At 44.3% G+C, this 20,066-nt stretch overlaps 1 protein-coding gene across 2 annotated transcripts in view; it reads right to left on the reverse strand.

The window, feature by feature from the left end:
• ABCB9 (ATP binding cassette subfamily B member 9) overlaps nucleotides 1–20,066 on the reverse strand; it is a 160,128-nt gene that overhangs the window by 19,101 nt on the left and 120,961 nt on the right. For both annotated transcript variants that reach the window (XM_069755717.1, XM_069755713.1), the window contains 2 exons: nucleotides 12,160–12,357; nucleotides 10,615–10,743 (listed from right to left, as the gene is read on the reverse strand). In XM_069755717.1, coding sequence (XP_069611818.1) covers nucleotides 10,615–10,743; nucleotides 12,160–12,357 — 327 coding nt within the window. The remainder of the gene's footprint in view (nucleotides 1–10,614; nucleotides 10,744–12,159; nucleotides 12,358–20,066) is intronic.

A 20,066-nucleotide genomic window follows, 5' to 3' on the forward strand; every position in this document is an offset into this window, starting at 1 on the left:
CATTCAGTAAAATCTCAGCAGGACCCAACAGGATAGAATAGATGGATTACATACAGAATATACACATAGAATAGATAGATATATAGATGTCAGTGGCATATACAATTAGTACAGGGTGTGGGTAGCTTACTGTACATGTATTTAATTATTATAAGATTATTTTTCTGAAAAAAAAAATGGCCTTGGCTCCCGCATACTTTTCTTAACCAGCAGAGGGAAAGCCGATGGCTGGGGACAGATGTTTATAGCCTGGGAAGGGGGTAATACCTATGGAGTTTCCCAGGCTATTTACTGCGGTTTACTAAGCCTTTACTGGTTATTAAAATGGGGGACGCCCCAAAAAATGAAGTTGGCGTAATTATTAACCAGCAAAGGCTAGCGGACAGCTGTGGGCTGATAGTAATAGCCTAGGAAGGTGCCATGGATACTGGCCCCCCAGGCTAAAAACATCAGCTCTTAGCTGTCCCCGAAAAGACACATCTATAAGAGGTTCCAATTCTGGCACTTAATCATAATATATCTTAATTAAACTATGCTCACTGCATCGCCTATTCCAGTGACGCCATTGTCCCCTGCAAGAAAATGAATATATCAAACAACAATATTCCTCACCTGTCCGCAGAGAAGATGATAATCTATTTGTCACACAACGGGTCTAGCTCTGCTACAGCTAAATGGCAGACTGCATGGTTGCATGATGTGACTATACAGCCTCATGCTCGCAGTGCCGTCAGAAAGATCCTGGGAGTTCACAACCAATGAACTCACTTCACCTTACTGACGTCCGCTTTAGCGCCGTTAGAAATGTTCCCACGGCACTCGTGCTGACGTCAGTAAGGTGAAGTGAGTTCATTGGCTGTGAACCAGCACCTTTCTGACGACACCGCAAGAGTGAGAACTTTCTCACGCTCGCGGTGAAGTCAGACAGGTGACATCAACCCCCTCAACTATTACCCTACTTGCCACCACATTCGGACAAATGGGAAGAGCAAGGCTAAGTGTCAGAATTGGCACACCTTATAGATGCGCTTTTTCTGGGGCAGCTGAGAGGTGATGTTTTTAACCTGGGGGGCAATATCCATGGCCCCTTCCTAGGCTATTAATATCAGCCTTGCCTTTTCTGGTTATTAATTATACATCTTTTTTTTTGGGGGGTCCCCCATTTTAATAACCAGTAAAGGCTAAATATACAGCTGTGAGGTGATATTAATAGCCTGGGAAGCTCCATGGGTATTACCCCCTTCCCAAGCTATAAACATCTGCCCCCAGCCATCAGCTTTCCCTCTGCTTTTTAAGAAAATTACATGGGAGTCCAAGCCATTTTTTTCATAAAAATAATCGTTTAATAATGAAATATATGTACAGTTAGCTGCACACACACTGTTCTAATAGTACAGTTAGGTCCATATATGTTTGGACAGAGACAACATTTTTCTAATTTTGGTTATACACATTACCACAATTAATTTTAAACAAAACAATTCAGATGCAGTTGAAGTTCAGACCTTCAGCTTTCATTTGAGGGTATCCACATTAAAATTGGATGAAGGGTTTAGGAGTTTCAGCTCCTTAACATGTGCCACCCTGTTTTTAAAGAGACCAAAAGAAATTGGACAGATTCAATAATTTTAAATAAAATGTTCATTTTTAGTACTTGATTGAAAACCCTTTGTTGACAATGACTGCCAGAAGCTTTGAACTCATGGACATCACCAGACACTGTGTTTCCTCCTTTTTGATGTTCTGCCAGGCCTTCACTGTGGTGGTTTTCAGTTGCTGTTTGTTTGTGGGCCTTTATGTCTGAAGTTTAGTCTTTAACAAGTGAAATGCCTGCTCAATTGTGTTGAGATCAGGTGACTGACTTGGCCATTCAAGAATATTCCACTTCTTTGCTTTAATAAACTCCTGGGTTGCTTTGGCTTTATGTCTTGGGTCATTGTCCATCTGTAGTCTGAAACGACGACCTATCAGTTTTGCTGCATTTGGCTGGATCTGAGCACACAGTGTGTCTCTGAATATCTCAGAATTCATTCGGCTGCTTCTGTCCTGTGTCACATCATCAATAAACACTAGTGACCCAGTGCCACTGGCAGCCATGCATGCCCAAGCCATCACACTGCCTCCGCCGTGTTTTACAGATGATGTGGTATGCTTTGGATCATGAGCTGTACCACGCCTTCGCCATACTTTTCTCTTTCCATCATTCTGGTAGAGGTTGATCTTGGTTTCATCTGTCCAAAGAATGTTCTTCCAGAACTGTTCTGGCTTTTTTAGATGTTTTTTTAGCAAAGTCCAGTCTAGCCTTTTTATTCTTGATGCTTATGAGTGGCTTGCACCGTGCAGTGGACCCTCTGTATTAACTTTCATGCAGTCTTCTCTTTATGGTAGATTTGGATATTGATATGCCTACCTCCTGGAGAGTGTTGTTCACTTGGTTGGCTGTTGTGAAGGGGTTTCTCTTCACCATGGAGATTATTCTGCGATCATCCACCACTGTGGTCTTCCGTGGGCGCCCAGGTCTTTTTGCCTTGATGAGTTCAACAGTGCTTTCTTTCTTTCTCAGAATATACCAAACTGTAGATTTTGCCACTCTTAATATTATAGCAATTTCTCGGATGAGTTTTTTCCTGTTTTCACAGCTTAAAGGGCCACTGTCACCCCCCTGCAGCCGTTATAAACTAAAAGAGCCACCTTGTGCAGCAGTAATGCTGCATTCTAACAAGGTGGCTCTTTTAGTTTTGTGTTCAGGTATTACTAAAATAAAGCAGTTTGAAACTTTGCAAAAATACCTATCTTTGTCCACGGTCCCTTTTGGTCCCTTTAAAAACAGGGTGGCACATGTTAAGGAGCTGAAACTCCTAAACCCATCATCCAATTTTAATGTGGATACCCTCAAATGAAAGCTGAAAGTCTGAACTTCAACTGCATCTGAATTGTTTTGTTTAAAATTAATTGTGGTAATGTCTATAACCAAAATTAGAAAAATGTTGTCTCTGTCCAAATATATATGGACCTAACTGTATATGTCACTGGCATCTATACATCTATTCTATGTGTATATACTGTATGTAATCTATTCTTTCCTGTCGGGTCCCGATGTGATTTTACTGTACAGGGCAAATAAATTGCCGGCTTTTCAAAGGAGATCCGTGTGTAAAAATTGAACAGCACTCACATGGTCCGACTGCTATGCAATTTTTTGCTCGCACCCATTGACTTGCATTGACGAGTCTCGTCTGAGAGACCCAGCAAATCTCAACATGCTGTGATTTTTTTCTTGTCAGTATCATTTCAGCTGAGAAAAAAATCACGGATGAGATCTAACCCATTGAATAACATTGGTTAGAGTGCAATCCAATTTTTTATCGGATTGCACTTGGATGTTTTTCTCACAAATGAGTATGAGTCCTAAAGATGATTATTCTGTATCAATTCGTGGTGGTTTTCAAAATCACTGCTGTCACGATATTGTATGAAATGTAATATGATTTCGTAGCTTTGCTGTGGGCTAAAAACCCCCCTTCGCTCTTTGCTTCTATGTGTGTGTGAAGCTATTCTTCTCAATGCTCTGCCCTGCCCCCAAGCCAGGAAGGTTTATTGCGCTTGTAGTGGCACAAATCTCCCTCCAGCTGAACCTGGTCTGATATCCCTCTCAAAGACATGCGGTTCTTTGTTCTGTTATAGTAAGATATTGGGCCACCGATTTGGGCTAGAAAAATAAAAAGTATATATTGCTAACCTCCATCGGCAGATCTATCACCCACTGTAAGCGTGAGTCTCTAATTCCAACAGATAAAAAATACGGATTTCTCCGGAACTGTGTGTCCCAACTAGAACGAATTTAGTACCAATAGAAAGCCAATGGTAAAAGAAGATGACTGAGGGGTGTGCTGTGATTGTGACACATTCTGGAGCGGAGATGCGAGCATTATAAAACTTTGTGTTAAATTTGGTAAATCTGATGAGAGGGGAGGTGTTGTGAATTCTGCTCTTGGGCTCCCTCCGGTGATTATGAGTGGTAGTGCTGCTGTCTTTGGATCGCAGCATTTATCAGGTGTGTTCACTTATTGCAATTTGGACTGGGCTATTTAGTCTTCCTTGATCCTTTAGTCAGTGCCAGTTGTCCATTGTTTTTGGAGGATTCGCATCCATACCTGTCTCTCCTGCTTTGCTGTTCATTTCAACAAAGATAAGTTCTGGCTTTGTTTTTGCTGTCCACAGGCTGTGGAACTAACAGTTCAGTGCATTTTCATGTTTTGTCTTGTCCAGCTTTGTCTGTGAAGGATTTTTTGCAGCCAAGCTGTGTCTCTGAAGATGCAGATTTACCCTCCATGTCTTTAGTCAGATGTGGAGATTTGTATTTTCTGTGGTGGATATTTTCTAGTGTTTTAATACTGACCGCATAGTACACTGTCCTATTCTTTCTTTTTAGCTAGAATGGCCTCCTTTGCTAAATCCTGAATTCAGTCTGCGTATGTCATTTCCCTCTCCTCTCACAGTCAATATTTGTGGGGGGCTGTCTATCCTTTGGGGATTTTCTCTGAGGCAAGATAGTTTTCCCGTTTCTATCTTTAGGGGAAGTTAGTTCTTAGGCTGTGTCAAGGTGTCTAGGGAGTGTTAGGTACATCCCACGGCTACTTCTAGTTTCGGTGCTAAGTTCAGGGTCTGCGGTCAGTACAGGTACCACCTTCTCCAGAGTACGTCTCATGCTGCTCCTAGGCCATCAGATCATAACAGTACAACTGGCCAACAATGAGTTAAACGCATCTCAGAAGAAGGGAAGGAAAGTGCTGAGCCATTTTTTTTTCTGTAGTCTGTTTTGTCTTTCCTTCCCTCTTTTCCTCTGGGTGGCTCAGGAGTTCTGCGCTGGCATGGAGGTTCAGGAATTGGTTTCTCGTGTGGACCAACTTGCTGCTACAGTACAGGGTATTTCCGATTATATCGTTCAGACTCCGGCTTTAGAGCCTAGAATTCCAACTCCTGAATTTTGAGCTTTAAAAATAACTGTAAACTGTTTTTTGCTCTGAAACCCCGTTCTTCTGGTGATTCCATTCAGCAGGTTAAAATTGTTATTTCCCTGCTGCGTGGTGATCCTCAGGATTGGGCATTTTCCCTGGAATCTGGAAATCCTGCTTTGCTTAATGTAGACACCTTTTTTCAGGCGCTAGGGTTATTGTATGATGAACCTAATTCAGTGGATCATGCAGAGAAGACCTTGTTGGCCCTGTGTCAGGGTCAAGAAGCGGCAGAATCGTATTGCCAGAAATTTAGAAAATGGTCGGTGTTGACTAAATGGAAAGAGGATGCCTTGGCGGCAATTTTCAGAAAGGGTCTTTCTGAATCCGTTAAAGATGTTATGGTGTTGTTCCCCACGCCTGCTGGTCTGAGTGATTCTATGTCTCTGGCCATTCAGATTGATCGGCGCTTGCGCGAATGCAGAGTTGTGCACACTGTGGCGTTGTCCTCCAAGCGGAGCCCTGAGTCTATGCAGTGTGATAGGATTTTGTCTAGAGCTGAACGACAAAGATTCAGGCGTCAGAATAGGTTGTGTTTTTACTGCGGCGATTCTGCTCATGTTATTTCTGATTGCCCTAAGCGTACGAAGAGAATCGCTAGTTCAGTTACCATCAGTACTGTACAACCTAAATTTCTGCTATCTATGACCTTGATGTGCTCATTATCGTCATTTTCTGTCATGGCGTTTGTGGATTCAGGCGCCGCTCTGAACTTAATGGACTTGGAATTTGCCAGACGTTGTGGTTTCCCCTTGCAGCCTTTGCGGAACCCTATTCCTTTAAGGGGGATTGATGCTACACCGTTGGCTATAAATAAACCTCAGTTTTGGACACAGCTAACCATGCGCATGGCGCCAGCCCATCAGGAAGATTGTCGTTTTCTGGTGTTGCATAATTTGCATGATGATATTGTGCTGGGTTTTCCATGGTTACAGGTACATAATCCGGTGTTAGATTGGAAATCTATGTCTGTGACTAGTTAGTGTTGTCAGGGGATTCATGGTCACGTTCCTTTGATGTCAATTTCCTCTTCCCCCTCTTCTGAAATTCCTGAGTTTTTGTCAGATTTCCAGGATGTATTCGATGAGCCCAAATCCAGTTCCCTTCCACCGCATAGGGACTGTGATTGTGCTATTGACTTAATTCCAGGTTGTAAGTTCCCTAAGGGTCGACTTTTCAACCTGTCTGTGCCAGAACATGCCGCCATGCGGAGCTATATTAAGGAGTCTTTGGAGAAAGGGCATATTCGGCCATCTTCTTCACTATTGGGAGCAGGTTTTTTTTTTTTGCCAAGAAGGATGGCTCCTTGAGACCCTATATTGATTATCGCCTCTTGAATAAGATCACGGTCAAATTTCAATACCCTTTCCCTTTGCTTACTGATTTGTTTGCTAGGATTAAGGGGGCTAGTTGGTTTACTAAGATTGACCTTGGAGGGGTATATAATCTTATTCGTATTAAGCAGGGTGACGAATGGAAAACTGCATTTAATACGCCCGAAGGCCATTTTGAATACCTTGTGATGCCATTCGGACTCTCTAATGCCCCATCTGTGTTCCAGTCCTTCATGCATGATATCTTTCGGAGTTAGCTTGATAAATTCATGGTTGTATATTTGGATGATATTTTGATTTTTTCCGATGATTGGGAGTCTCATGTGAAACAGGTCAGGATGGTATTTCAGATCCTCCGTAATAATGCTTTATTTGTGAAGGGGTCGAAGTGCCTCTTTGGAGTGCAGAAGGTTTCTTTTTTTGGGCTTCATTTTTTCTCCCTCATCTATAGAAATGGATCCGGTTAAGGTTCAGGCCATTCATGATTGGATTCAGCCCACATCTGTGAAGAGCCTTCAGAAATTCTTGGGCTTTGCTAATTTTTATCGTCGTTTCATTGCCAACTTGTCCAGTGTGGTTAAACCTTTGACCGATTTGACGAAGAAAGGCGCTGATGTGACGAATTGGTCCTTCGCGGCTGTTTCTGCCTTTCAGGAGCTTAAACGCCGATTTACTTCTGCCCCTGTGTTGCGTCAGCCGGATGTTTCTCTTCCATTTCAGGTTGAGGTTGACGCGTCTGAGATTGGGGCAGGGGCCGTTTTGTCTCAGAGGAATTCTGATGGTTCCTTGATGAAACCGTGTGCCTTCTTTTCTCGGAAGTTTTCGCCTGCAGAACGCAATTATGATGTCGGCAATCGGGAGTTGTTGGCTATGAAGTGGACATTTGAGGAGTGGCGACATTGGCTTGAGGGGGCCAAGCACCGTATTGTGGTCCTGACCGATCATAAGAATCTGATTTACCTCGAGTCTGCCAAACGACTGAATCCTAGACTGGCTCCATGGTCCCTGTTTTTCTCCCGTTTTGATTTTGTGGTCTCGTATCTTCCGGGTTCTAAGAATGTTAAAGGCTGATGCCCTCTCTAGGAGTTTTTTCCCTGATTCCCCTGGGGTTCTTGAGCCGGTCGGCATTCTGAAGGAAGGGGTGATTCTCTCTGCCATCTCCCCTGATTTACGACGGGTTCTTCAGGAATTTCAGGCTAATAAACCTGACCGCTGTCCAGTGGGGAAACTGTTTGTTTCTGATAGATGGACTAGTAAAGTGATTTCTGAGGTTCATTGTTCTGTGTTGGCTGGCCATCCTGGGATTTTTGGTACCAGAGATTTGGTTGCTAGGACCTTTTGGTGGCCTTCTTTGTCGCGGGATGTGCGTTCTTTTGTGCAGTCCTGTGGGATTTGTGCGCGGGCTAAGCCTTGCTGTTCCCGCGCTAGTGGGTTGCTTCTGCCTTTGCCGGTCCCTGAGAGACCTTGGACGCATATTTCTATGGATTTTATTTCAGATCTTCCAGTTTCCCAGAGGATGTTGGTTATCTGGGTGGTTTGTAACCGGTTTTCTAAGATGGTTCATTTGGTACCTTTGCCTAAATTGCCTTCCTCTTCTGATTTGGTTCCGTTGTTTTTTCAGTATGTGGTTCGTTTGCATGGCATTCCAGAGAATATTGTGTCCGATAGAGGTTCCCAGTTTGTTTCTAGGTTTTGGCGGGCCTTTTGTGCTAGGCTGGGCATTGATTTGTCTTTTTCTTCCGCATTTCATCCTCAGACAAGTGGCCAAACCGAGCGAACTAATCAGACCTTGGAAACTTATTTGAGATGCTTTGTGTCTGCTGATCAGGATGATTGGGTGGCTTTCTTGCCATTGGCCGAGTTTGCCCTTAATAATCGGGCTAGTTCTGCTACCTTGGTTTCGCCTTTTTTTTGTAATTTTGGTTTTCATCCTCGTTTTTCTTCAGGGCAGGTTGAGCCTTCTGATTGTCCTGGTGTGGATTCTGTGGTTGACAGGCTGCAGCAAATTTGGGCTCATGTGGTGGACAATTTGGTGTTGTCTCAGGAGGTGGCTCAGCGTTTTGCTAACCGTCGTCGGTGTGTTGGTTCCTGGCTTCAGGTTGGGGATTTGGTCTGGTTGTCTTCCCGTCATGTACCTATGAAGGTTTCTTCCCCTAAGTTCAAGCCTCGGTTTATTGGTCCTTATAGGATTTCTGAGATTATCAATCCAGTGTCTTTTCGTTTGGCCCTTCCAGCCTCTTTTTCCATCCATAATGTTTTCCATAGATCTTTGTTGCGGAAGTATGTGGTGCCCGGTGTTCCCTCTGTTGATCCTCCGGCCCCGGTGTTGATTGATGGGGAGTTGGAGTATGTGGTTGAGAAGATTTTGGATTCTCGTTTTTCGAGGCGGAAGCTTCAGTATCTGGTCAAATGGAAGGGTTATGGCCAGGAAGATAATTCTTGGGTTGTTGCCTCCGATGTTCATGCTGACGATTTGGTTTGTGCCTTTCATTTGGCTCGTCCTGATCGGCCTGGGGGCTCTGGTGAGGGTTCGGTGACCCCTCCTCAAGGGGGGGGTACTGTTGTGAATTCTGCTCTTGGTCTCCCTCCGGTGGTTATGAGTGGTAGTGCTGCTGTCTTTGGATCGCAGCATTTATCAGGTGTGTTCACTTATTGCAATTTGGACTGGGCTATTTAGTCTTCCTTGATCCTTTAGTCAGTGCCAGTTGTCCATTGTTTTTGGAGGATTCACATCCATACCTGGTCTCTCCTGCTTTGCTGTTCATTTCAACAAAGATAAGTTCTGGCTTTGTTTTTGCTGTCCACAGGCTGTGGAACTTATAGTTCAGTGCATTTTCATGTTTTGTCTTGTCCAGCTTTGTCTGTGAAGGATTTTTTGCAGCCAAGCTGTGTCTCTGGAGATGCAGATTTACCCTCCATGTCTTTAGTCAGATGTGGAGATTTGTATTTTCTGTGGCCACCAGATCATAACAGGGAGGGTCTGGTAAACCAACCCTTTTAGTGATGTCACCAGGCTGAGCTATAAGTGTTATGCCAGACACCCAGCAGTCAGTCTTACCTGAGGAGCCCTGACTGCTAGCCCTGATGAACAGGGATATTTGGGAACGCCGCCCACTAGCCTGGTTGCCTGCAATGTCCTGAACACATGTAAGTGTTAGTTTCTTGTTTAACCCCTGTTATTTGTATAATTACCTTGTACATATTTTCAATTGTCTCATATTGTAACATCTTTATATGCCTTTTTATAAACACTGCCTTAATCTTTTACAGAGTAAAATATCTAAATACTAGTTTTGTTCTCCTGTTCTAAAACATACCCTAAGGCTTCAGAAGGGAATTACACTACTGTTTTGGGTTAGCTTCGGACCCGTTAATCAAAGCAGGTGGCAGCATACCGTGTTCTGGGCATTTGGGAGTCGTTGTAGCGATGGCGGCATTGATAATTATTGTTCCTGCCTGAGTGGGAGTAGTTATATCGCCTCGCTGCAGCGTGCCCAATAGCCAGTACACAGCGGCAGCCTTTCTGGCGACTAATTACCCTAGGTGCAGTACCTAATCTGACCAGAGGGTAAGGGGGTGCCAGAGAGCTGCAAGTTTTCAAGCAGAACTGTAAAGCGGGATATACATAAATCCCTGCAGTTCGTGGTATATTGAAGAGCAGTGGGATAACTAAAATAAGCCCCTGCTGTAAACTGATAGGCCAATAGCCTTGTGTGTGTTTTCATCACATTGTTAGCAGTGGAGGGATAACTAAGATAAGCCCCCCTGGACATGTGATAGCCGCCTGTTGGCCTAAAGTCACCCCGATCCGTGACGTAGGGGTGACGGTCACGGTGTGAATCGTGACAACTGCTTGCTGTCATTCCTTGGAAACCTTTACTTTTTACCTACAGTGGATGAAAATCTGCCTGTATTCATGAGATGGACAACCAGGCGAAATACTTGTATAACTTCTAATTATGAAAACAATAACTTTTCTTTCCAGAACATGAAATACACCAGTACTGGTCATAAAATACGCCTCCTTTTTTTTGTAATCAGAAATTGGCTTACAATTTTGATGATAATATTAAGACACCTCTTGTAAATATTAAGAGACATTAGACACTTTCACTGCCTGCCTCAAATCTAAATCACTTAATCATCATTTTTTTTATTAAATATCTTCCATTCCACGATTCATATTTCCCCATCATGTATTAACAGAATGAGTACAGCACAGTCTGTAATGTGTCCGCCTGCAGCGGTAGCTAATCTGTTCTTACCTCCATGCAGTCGCCCAGCAGAAATTCATAAATAACAAAGGATATAAGGTTACCGCTTGTAGTTTGTCCAGATATCACAAGATGTCCACCATAGTACAGAATGCTAATCTGCAAAACTAGCTGAGTGAACTAGAGGAAAAAAGGAACAAATTATTTATACAAATGTGTCCAAACGGAAGAAATATTGCTTTAGGCTAGGGCTATCCGACAACTTTAGCCGTGACAACCTTCACACTACCGAAGTTTGCTCGTTGCCGCAGCTACACCGCAGCGCTATAGAACTGAATGGGGTCACATTGCAACACCTACACAACCACGACTGTGATCAGCAAATTACAAAAAAAAATTTTTTTGTAAATTGCTTGATGCAGTAGTGTATGGCCATGTTCACACGATCCTTTTTTTCATGCGGAATTGCCACGATTTTCCCGCTGCGGGTCCGCAGCTGTTTTCCATGCAGGGTACATTACATTGTACCCTATGGAAAACAGGAACTGCTGTGCCCACAATGCGGAAAATAAAAAAAAAAAAACGCGCTGAATAGCTGCGGGAAAAAAGAAGTACCATGTCACTTCTTTTTTCGGAGCCGCAGCGGTTCTGCACCCATTGACCTCCATTGTGAGGTCAAACCCGCAGTAAAACTCGCAGATGAAAAAAATATCTGCGGGTTTTACTGCGGTTTGTGGTGCCGAACCGCTGCAGCAGGAAGTGCGGGGAAGCGGGCGGAAGTGCGTGGGCGGAGTGTGGCTGCCCCCCCGCGCTCCGATCCCGCCCCCCCTTGCTCCAATCCCACCGCCCCGTGCTCCGATGCCCCCCTCCCAGTTCCGATGCCCCCCCCGTGCCCTAATCTCCCCCCCTTATACTTACCCGGCGTCCCGGTGTCCGTCCGGCCGTCTTCTCCCTGGGCGCCGCCATCTTGCAAAATGGCGGGCGCATGCGCAGTGCATTTTGATCACTGAGATATAACCTATCTCAGTGATCAAAATAAAAAAAAAATTGTAAATGACACCCCCATAGGTAGGGACAATAAAAAAAAATTAAGAATTTTTTTTTTTTCCACTAAGGTTAGAATAGGGTTAGGGTTAGGGTTAGGGGTAGGGTTAGGGGTAGGGTTAGGGGTACGGTTAGGGGTACGGTTAGGGAATTTTCAGCCATTTTAACTGCATAGAAAACTGCATAAAAAAAAGGATCAAAAAAAGGATCAAAAAACGCATCAAAAAACGCATCAAAAAAGGACAAAAAAAGGACCAAAAAAAGGACCTGCGTTTTCTGCCAAGAGCTGCAGTTTTTTAAAAAACAGTCCTGAAAAAAAAAGGATGGAAATCAGGAACGTGTGAACATACCCTAAATGTCACAAAGTGACCACATTCACTTCTACAGCACAGAGATGTAGCAGTGGCACAATGTGATGTCTCTCGCAGCCAAAGCTGCAGCGTAGCCCTAGCCTTATACATACAAACATGACTGCTTAACGGAGTAAACAAGTCTGGTTATGACAATACAATGCAGATTAATAAGGTACATGACGTAGAAGAACATACTTACTCCAGTAGACCACACATAATACGCATAAGCGATAGCGTCCTTTCTGTACAGGGAGTAAACTTGCTGCAATTTTTCACTATACACAATAGCCTCTGTCTCTTCATTGGCAAAGCTACGGACAGTTTTTATTGCAGAAATTGTTTCTTCTGCAGTGCTGTTGGCCTTCGCTAAAGCAGTCTGAACTTCTATGGCAAGTTTCTTTAAAGGGAAAAGAGAAAAATAAAAGATGGACACTTCTATAAATGTTCTTAGTGTGAGACAGATCCAAATCCATGAACAGATTTCCACAGTGAAAAACAAAAAAGGTTGAACCAAGAGTGCTAACCATGCTACGAAGTATAAAAAAATTTTATTATTGAAAAATTCATTAACCCCTTTACCCCCAAGGGTGGTTTGCATGTTAATGACCAGGCCAATTTTTACAATTCTGACCACTGTCCCTTTATGAGGTTATAACTCTGGAAAGCTTCAACGGATCCTGGTGATTCTGACATTGTTTTCTTGTGACATATTGTACTTCATTCTAATGAAAAATTTCTTTGATAATACCTGCGTTTGTGAAAAAAATGGAAATTTGGCGAAAATTTTGAAAATTTCGCAATTTTCCAACTTTGAATTTTTATGCAATTAAATTACAGAGATATGTCACACAAAATACTTAATAAGTAACATTTCCCACATGTCTACTTTACATCAGCACAATTTTGGAAGCAACATTTTTTTCGTTAGGGAGTTATAAGGGTTAAAAGTTGACCAGCAATTTCTCATTTTTAAACCACCATTTTTTTTTAGGGGCCACGTCTCATTTGAAGTCATTTTTAGGGGTCTATATGATAGAAAATACCCAAGTGTGACACCATTCTAAAAACTGCACCCCTCAAGGTGCTAAAAAAACCACATTCAAGAAGTTTATTAACCCTTCAGGTGTTTCACAGGAATTTTTGGAATGTTTAAATAAAAATGAACATTTAACTTTTTTCACAAAAAATTTACTTCAGCTCCAATTTGTTTTATTTTACCAAAGGTAACAGGAGAAAATGGACCCCAAAAGTTGTTGTACAATTTGTCCGGAGTACGCCGATACCCCATATAAGGGGGTAAACCACTGTTTGGGTGCATGACAGAGCTCGGAAGGGAAGGAGCGCCATTTGACTTTTCAATGCAAAATTTGACTGGAATTGAGATGGGACGCCATATTGCGTTTGGAGAGCCACTGATGTGGCTAAACATTGAAACCCCCCACAAGTGACACCATTTTGGAAAGTAGACCCCCTAAGGAACTTATCTAGAGGTGTGGTGAGCACTTTGACCCGCCTAGGGCTTCACAGAAGTTTATAATGCAGAGCCGTAAAAATAAAAAATCATATTTTTTCACGAAAATGATCTTTTCACCCCCAATTTTTTATTTTCCCAAGGGTAAGAGAAGAAATTGGACCCCAAAAGTTGTTGTATAATTTGTCCTGAGTACGCTGATACCCCATATGTGGGGGTAAACCACTGTTTGGGCGCAGGGGAGAGCTCGGAAGGGAAGGAGCGCCGTTTGACTTTTCAATGCAAAATTGACAGGAATTGAGATGGGACGCCATGTTGCGTTTGGAGAGCCACTGATGTGGCTAAACATTGAAACCCCCCACAAGTGACACCATTTTGGAAAGTAGATCCCCTAAGGAACTTATCTATATGTGTGGTGAGCACTTTGACCCAGCTAGGGCTTCACAGAAGTTTATAAGGCTGGGTGTTATGGCTAGCAATCAGGCAACACAGCGTGCAGTAATCAGCGCACATACAGAGATCTGGCAATAACCCAAAACAATAGGACGAGCTCTGAGACGTGGAATCTCTGTAGACTGCAGTACCTGATCTATCCTCACACAACTGTAAGCAGCAGTGGATTGCGCCTATCAACTACCTATGCAACTCGGCACTGCCTGAGGAGCTGACTAGCCTGAAGATAGAAATACAAGCCTGACTTACCTCAGAGAAATACCCCAAAGGAATAGGCAGCCCCCACATATAATGACTGTTAGCAAGATGAAAAGACAAACGTAGGAATGAAATAGATTCAGCAAAGTGAGGCCCGATATTCTAGACAGAGCGAGGATAGCAAAGAGAACTATGCAGTCTACAAAAAACCCTAAAACGAAAACCACGCAAAGGGGCAAAAAGACCCACCGTGCCGAACTAACAGCACGGCGGTGCACCCCTTTGCTTCTCAGAGCTTCCAGCAAAAGTTAATAGCAAGCTGGACAGAAAAAACAGAAAACAAACTAGAAGCACTTATCTAGCAGAGCAGCAGGCCCAAGGAAAGATGCAGTAGCTCAGATCCAACACTGGAACATTGACAAGGAGCAAGGAAGACAGACTCAGGTGGAGCTAAATAGCAAGGCAGCCAACGAGCTCACCAAAACACCTGAGGGAGGAAGCCCAGAGACTGCAATACCACTTGTGACCACAGAAGTGAACTCCGCCACAGAATTCACAACAGTACCCCCCCCTTGAGGAGGGGTCACCGAACCCTCACCAGAACCCCCAGGCCGACCAGGATGAGCCACATGAAAGGCACGAACAAGATCTGGGGCATGGACATCAGAGGCAAAAACCCAGGAATTATCTTCCTGAGCATAACCCTTCCATTTGACCAGATACTGGAGTTTCCGTCTAGAGACACGAGAATCCAAAATCTTCTCCACAATATACTCCAATTCCCCCTCCACCAAAACAGGGGCAGGAGGCTCCACAGATGGAACCATAGGTGCCACGTATCTCCTCAACAACGACCTATAGAATACATTATGTATGGAAAAGGAGTCTGGGAGGGTCAGACGAAAAGACACCGGATTGAGAATCTCAGAAATCCTATACGGACCAATAAAACGAGGTTTAAATTTAGGAGAGGAAACCTTCATAGGTATATGACGAGAAGATAACCAAACCAGATCCCCAACACGAAGTCGGGGTCCCACACGGCGTCTGCGATTAGCGAAAAGCTGAGCCTTCTCCTGGGACAAGGTCAAATTGTCCACTACCTGAGTCCAGATCTGCTGCAACCTGTCCACCACATAATCCACACCAGGACAGTCCGAAGACTCAACCTGTCCTGAAGAGAAACGAGGATGGAACCCAGAATTGCAGAAAAATGGAGAGACCAAGGTAGCCGAGCTGGCCCGATTATTAAGGGCGAACTCAGCCAACGGCAAAAATGACACCCAATCATCCTGGTCAGCGGAAACAAAACATCTCAGATATGTTTCCAAGGTCTGATTGGTTCCTTCGGTCTGGCCATTAGTCTGAGGATGGAAGGCCGAGGAAAAAGATAGGTCAATGCCCATCCTACCACAAAAGGCTCGCCAGAACCTCGAGACAAACTGGGAACCTCTGTCAGAAACAATATTCTCAGGAATGCCATGTAAACGAACCACATGCTGGAAGAACAAAGGCACCAAATCAGAGGAGGAAGGCAATTTAACCAAGGGCACCAGATGGACCATTTTAGAAAAGCGATCACAGACCACCCAAATGACAGACATTTTTTGAGAAACGGGAAGGTCAGAAATGAAATCCATCGAAATATGTGTCCAAGGCCTTTTCGGGACCGGCAAGGGCAAAAGCAACCCACTGGCACGTGAACAGCAGGGCTTAGCCCTAGCACAAATTCCACAGGACTGCACAAAAGCACGCACATCCCGTGACAGAGATGGCCACCAGAAGGATCTAGCAACCAACTCCCTGGTACCAAAGATTCCTGGATGACCGGCCAGCACCGAACAATGAAGTTCAGAGATAACTTTACTAGTCCAACTATCAGGGACGAACAATTTCTCGGCCGGACAACGATCAGGTTTATTAGCCTGAAATTTCTGCAACACTCTCCGCAAATCAGGGGAGATGGCAGACACAATGACTCCTTCCTTGAGGATACTCGCCGGCTCAGATAACCCCGGAGAGTCGGGCACAAAACTCCTAGACAGAGCATCCGCCTTCACATTTTTAGAGCCCGGAAGGTATGAAATCACAAAATCAAAACGAGCAAAAAATAACGACCAACGGGCCTGTCTAGGATTCAAGCGCTTGGCAGACTCAAGATAAGTAAGGTTCTTATGATCAGTCAAAACCACCACGCGATGCTTAGCACCCTCAAGCCAATGACGCCACTCCTTGAATGCCCACTTCATGGCCAGCAACTCTCGGTTGCCCACATCATAATTACGCTCAGCAGCAGAAAATTTCCTGGAAAAGAAAGCACATGGTTTGAACACTGAGCAACCAGAACCTCTCTGTGACAAAACCGCCCCTGCACCAATCTCAGAAGCATCAACCTCGACCTGGAACGGAAGAGAAACATCAGGTTGACACAACACAGGGGCACAGCAAAAACGACGCTTCAACTCCTGAAAAGCTTCCACGGCAGCAGAAGACCAATGAACCAAATCAGCACCCTTCTTGGTCAAATCGGTCAATGGTCTGGCAATGCTAGAAAAATTACAGATGAAGCGACGATAAAAATTAGCAAAGCCCAGGAATTTCTGCAAACTTTTTAGAGATGTCGGCTGAGTCCAATCCTGGATGGCCTGAACCTTAACCGGATCCATCTCGATAGTAGAAGGGGAAAAGATGAACCCCAAAAATGAAACTTTCTGCACACCGAAGAGACACTTTGATCCCTTCACGAACAAGGAATTAGCACGCAGTACCTGGAAAACCATTCTGACTTGCTTCACATGAGACTCCCAATCATCTGAGAAGATCAAAATGTCATCCAAGTAAACAATCAAGAATTTATCCAGATACTCACGGAAAATGTCATGCATAAAAGACTGAAAAACAGATGGAGCATTGGCAAGTCCGAACGGCATCACCAGATACTCAAAATGACCCTCGGGCGTATTAAATGCCGTTTTCCATTCATCTCCCTGCCTGATTCTCACCAGATTATACGCACCACGAAGATCAATCTTAGTAAACCAACTAGCCCCCTTAATCCGAGCAAACAAGTCAGATATCAATGGCAAGGGATACTGAAACTTAACAGTGATCTTATTAAGAAGGCGGTAATCAATACACGGTCTTAGCGAACCATCCTTCTTGGCTACAAAAAAGAACCCTGCTCCCAATGGTGACGACGATGGGCGAATATGTCCCTTCTCCAGGGACTCCTTCACATAACTGCGCATAGCGGTGTGTTCAGGTACGGACAAATTAAATAAACGACCCTTAGGGAATTTACTACCAGGAATCAAATCGATAGCACAATCACAATTCCTATGCGGAGGTAGGGCATCAGACTTGGACTCTTCAAATACATCCTGAAAGTCCGACAAGAACTCTGGGATGTCAGAAGGAATGGATGACGAAATAGACAAAAATGGAACATCACCATGTACTCCCTGACAACCCCAGCTGGTTACCGACATAGAGTTCCAATCCAATACTGGATTATGGGTTTGTAGCCATGGCAACCCCAACACGACCACATCATGCAAATTATGCAGTACCAGAAAGCGAATAACTTCCTGATGTGCAGGAGCCATGCACATGGTCAGCTGGGCCCAGTACTGAGGCTTATTCTTGGCCAAAGGTGTAGCATCAATTCCTCTCAACGGAATAGGACACCGCAAAGGCTCCAAGAAAAATCCACAACGTTTAGCATAATCCAAATCCATCAGATTCAGGGCAGCGCCTGAATCCACGAACGCCATGACAGAATATGATGACAAAGAGCACATTAAGGTAATGGACAAAAGGAATTTGGACTGTACAGTACCAATAACGGCAGAGCTATCGAACCGCCTAGTGCGTTTAGGACAATTAGAAATAGCATGAGTAGAATCACCACAATAGAAACACAGTCTGTTCAGACGTCTGTGTTCGTGCCGTTCTACTTTAGTCATAGTCCTGTCGCACTGCATAGGCTCAGGCTTACTCTCAGACAATACCGCCAGATGGTGCACAGATTTACGCTCGCGCAAGCGACGACCGATCTGAATGGCCAAGGACATAGACTCATTCAAACCAGCAGGCATAGGAAATCCCACCATTACATCCTTAAGAGCTTCAGAGAGACCCTTTCTGAACAAAGCCGCTAGTGCAGATTCATTCCACAGAGTGAGTACTGACCATTTTCTAAATTTCTGACAATATACTTCTACATCATCCTGACCCTGGCATAAAGCCAGCAGATTTTTCTCAGCTTGATCCACTGAATTAGGCTCATCGTAAAGCAATCCCAGCGCCTGGAAAAATGCATCAACATTACTCAATGCAGAATCTCCTGGTGCAAGAGAAAACGCCCAGTCCTGTGGGTCGCCGCGCAAAAAAGAAATAATAATCAAAACCTGTTGAATAGGATTACCAGAAGAATGAGGTTTCAAGGCCAAAAATAGCTTACAATTATTTCTGAAGCTCAGGAACTTAGTTCTGTCACCAAAAAACAAATCAGGAATCGGAATTCTTGGTTCTAGCATCAATTTCTGATCAATAGTATCTTGAATCTTTTGTACATTTACAACGAGATTATCCATTGAGGAGCACAGAGCCTGAATATCCATGTCCACAGCTGTGTCCTGAAGCACTCTAATGTCTAGGGGAAAAAAAAGACTGAAGACAGAGCTAAGAAAAAAAAATGATGTCAGGATTTCTTTTTTCCCTCTATTGGAAATCATTGATGGGCTCCTTGTACTGTTATGGCTAGCAATCAGGCAACACAGCGTGCAGTAATCAGCGCACATACAGAGATCTGGCAATAACCCAAAACAATAGGACGAGCTCTGAGACGTGGAATCTCTGTAGACTGCAGTACCTGATCTATCCTCACACAACTGTAAGCAGCAGTGGATTGCGCCTATCAACTACCTATGCAACTCGGCACTGCCTGAGGAGCTGACTAGCCTGAAGATAGAAATACAAGCCTGACTTACCTCAGAGAAATACCCCAAAGGAATAGGCAGCCCCCACATATAATGACTGTTAGCAAGATGAAAAGACAAACGTAGGAATGAAATAGATTCAGCAAAGTGAGGCCCGATATTCTAGACAGAGCGAGGATAGCAAAGAGAACTATGCAGTCTACAAAAAACCCTAAAACGAAAACCACGCAAAGGGGCAAAAAGACCCACCGTGCCGAACTAACAGCACGGCGGTGCACCCCTTTGCTTCTCAGAGCTTCCAGCAAAAGTTAATAGCAAGCTGGACAGAAAAAACAGAAAACAAACTAGAAGCACTTATCTAGCAGAGCAGCAGGCCCAAGGAAAGATGCAGTAGCTCAGATCCAACACTGGAACATTGACAAGGAGCAAGGAAGACAGACTCAGGTGGAGCTAAATAGCAAGGCAGCCAACGAGCTCACCAAAACACCTGAGGGAGGAAGCCCAGAGACTGCAATACCACTTGTGACCACAGAAGTGAACTCCGCCACAGAATTCACAACAGCTGGGGTCACATTGCGTTATGTGACCCCGTTTAACGGACTACGTCACACCGCGGCATAACGCGGTGTAACGTAGTCCGTTAACGCCGCCATTGCTAGTAATGGCAAATGCATCGCTAGCGCACGCCCACATTGGGCGTGCACTAGCGATGTGCCGTCATTTGAGTGCAAGCAGAGTTCGTGGTCCGTTCCTCGCTAGCGCAGATCGGGAATCTGTGCTAGCGGGATCGGCTAACGCGATCCCTTTTGGGACATTGCGTTAGCGCAGTCCGTAGCGCTATGCGCTAAACGGACTGCCCTAACGCAATGTGACCCTAGCCTAATACAGAGACTTAAAAAAAATTTTTTTCCCACAAAAATTATTTTTTAGCCCCCAGTTTTGTATTTTCCCAAGGGTAACAGGAGAAATTGGACCCCAAAAGTTGTTGTACAATTTGTCCTGAGTATGCTGATACCCCATATGTGGGGTGGGGGGTGGGGAACC

This window comes from Ranitomeya imitator, chromosome 1 (genome assembly GCF_032444005.1).
Source record: "Ranitomeya imitator isolate aRanImi1 chromosome 1, aRanImi1.pri, whole genome shotgun sequence".
NCBI lineage: Eukaryota > Metazoa > Chordata > Amphibia > Anura > Dendrobatidae > Ranitomeya > Ranitomeya imitator.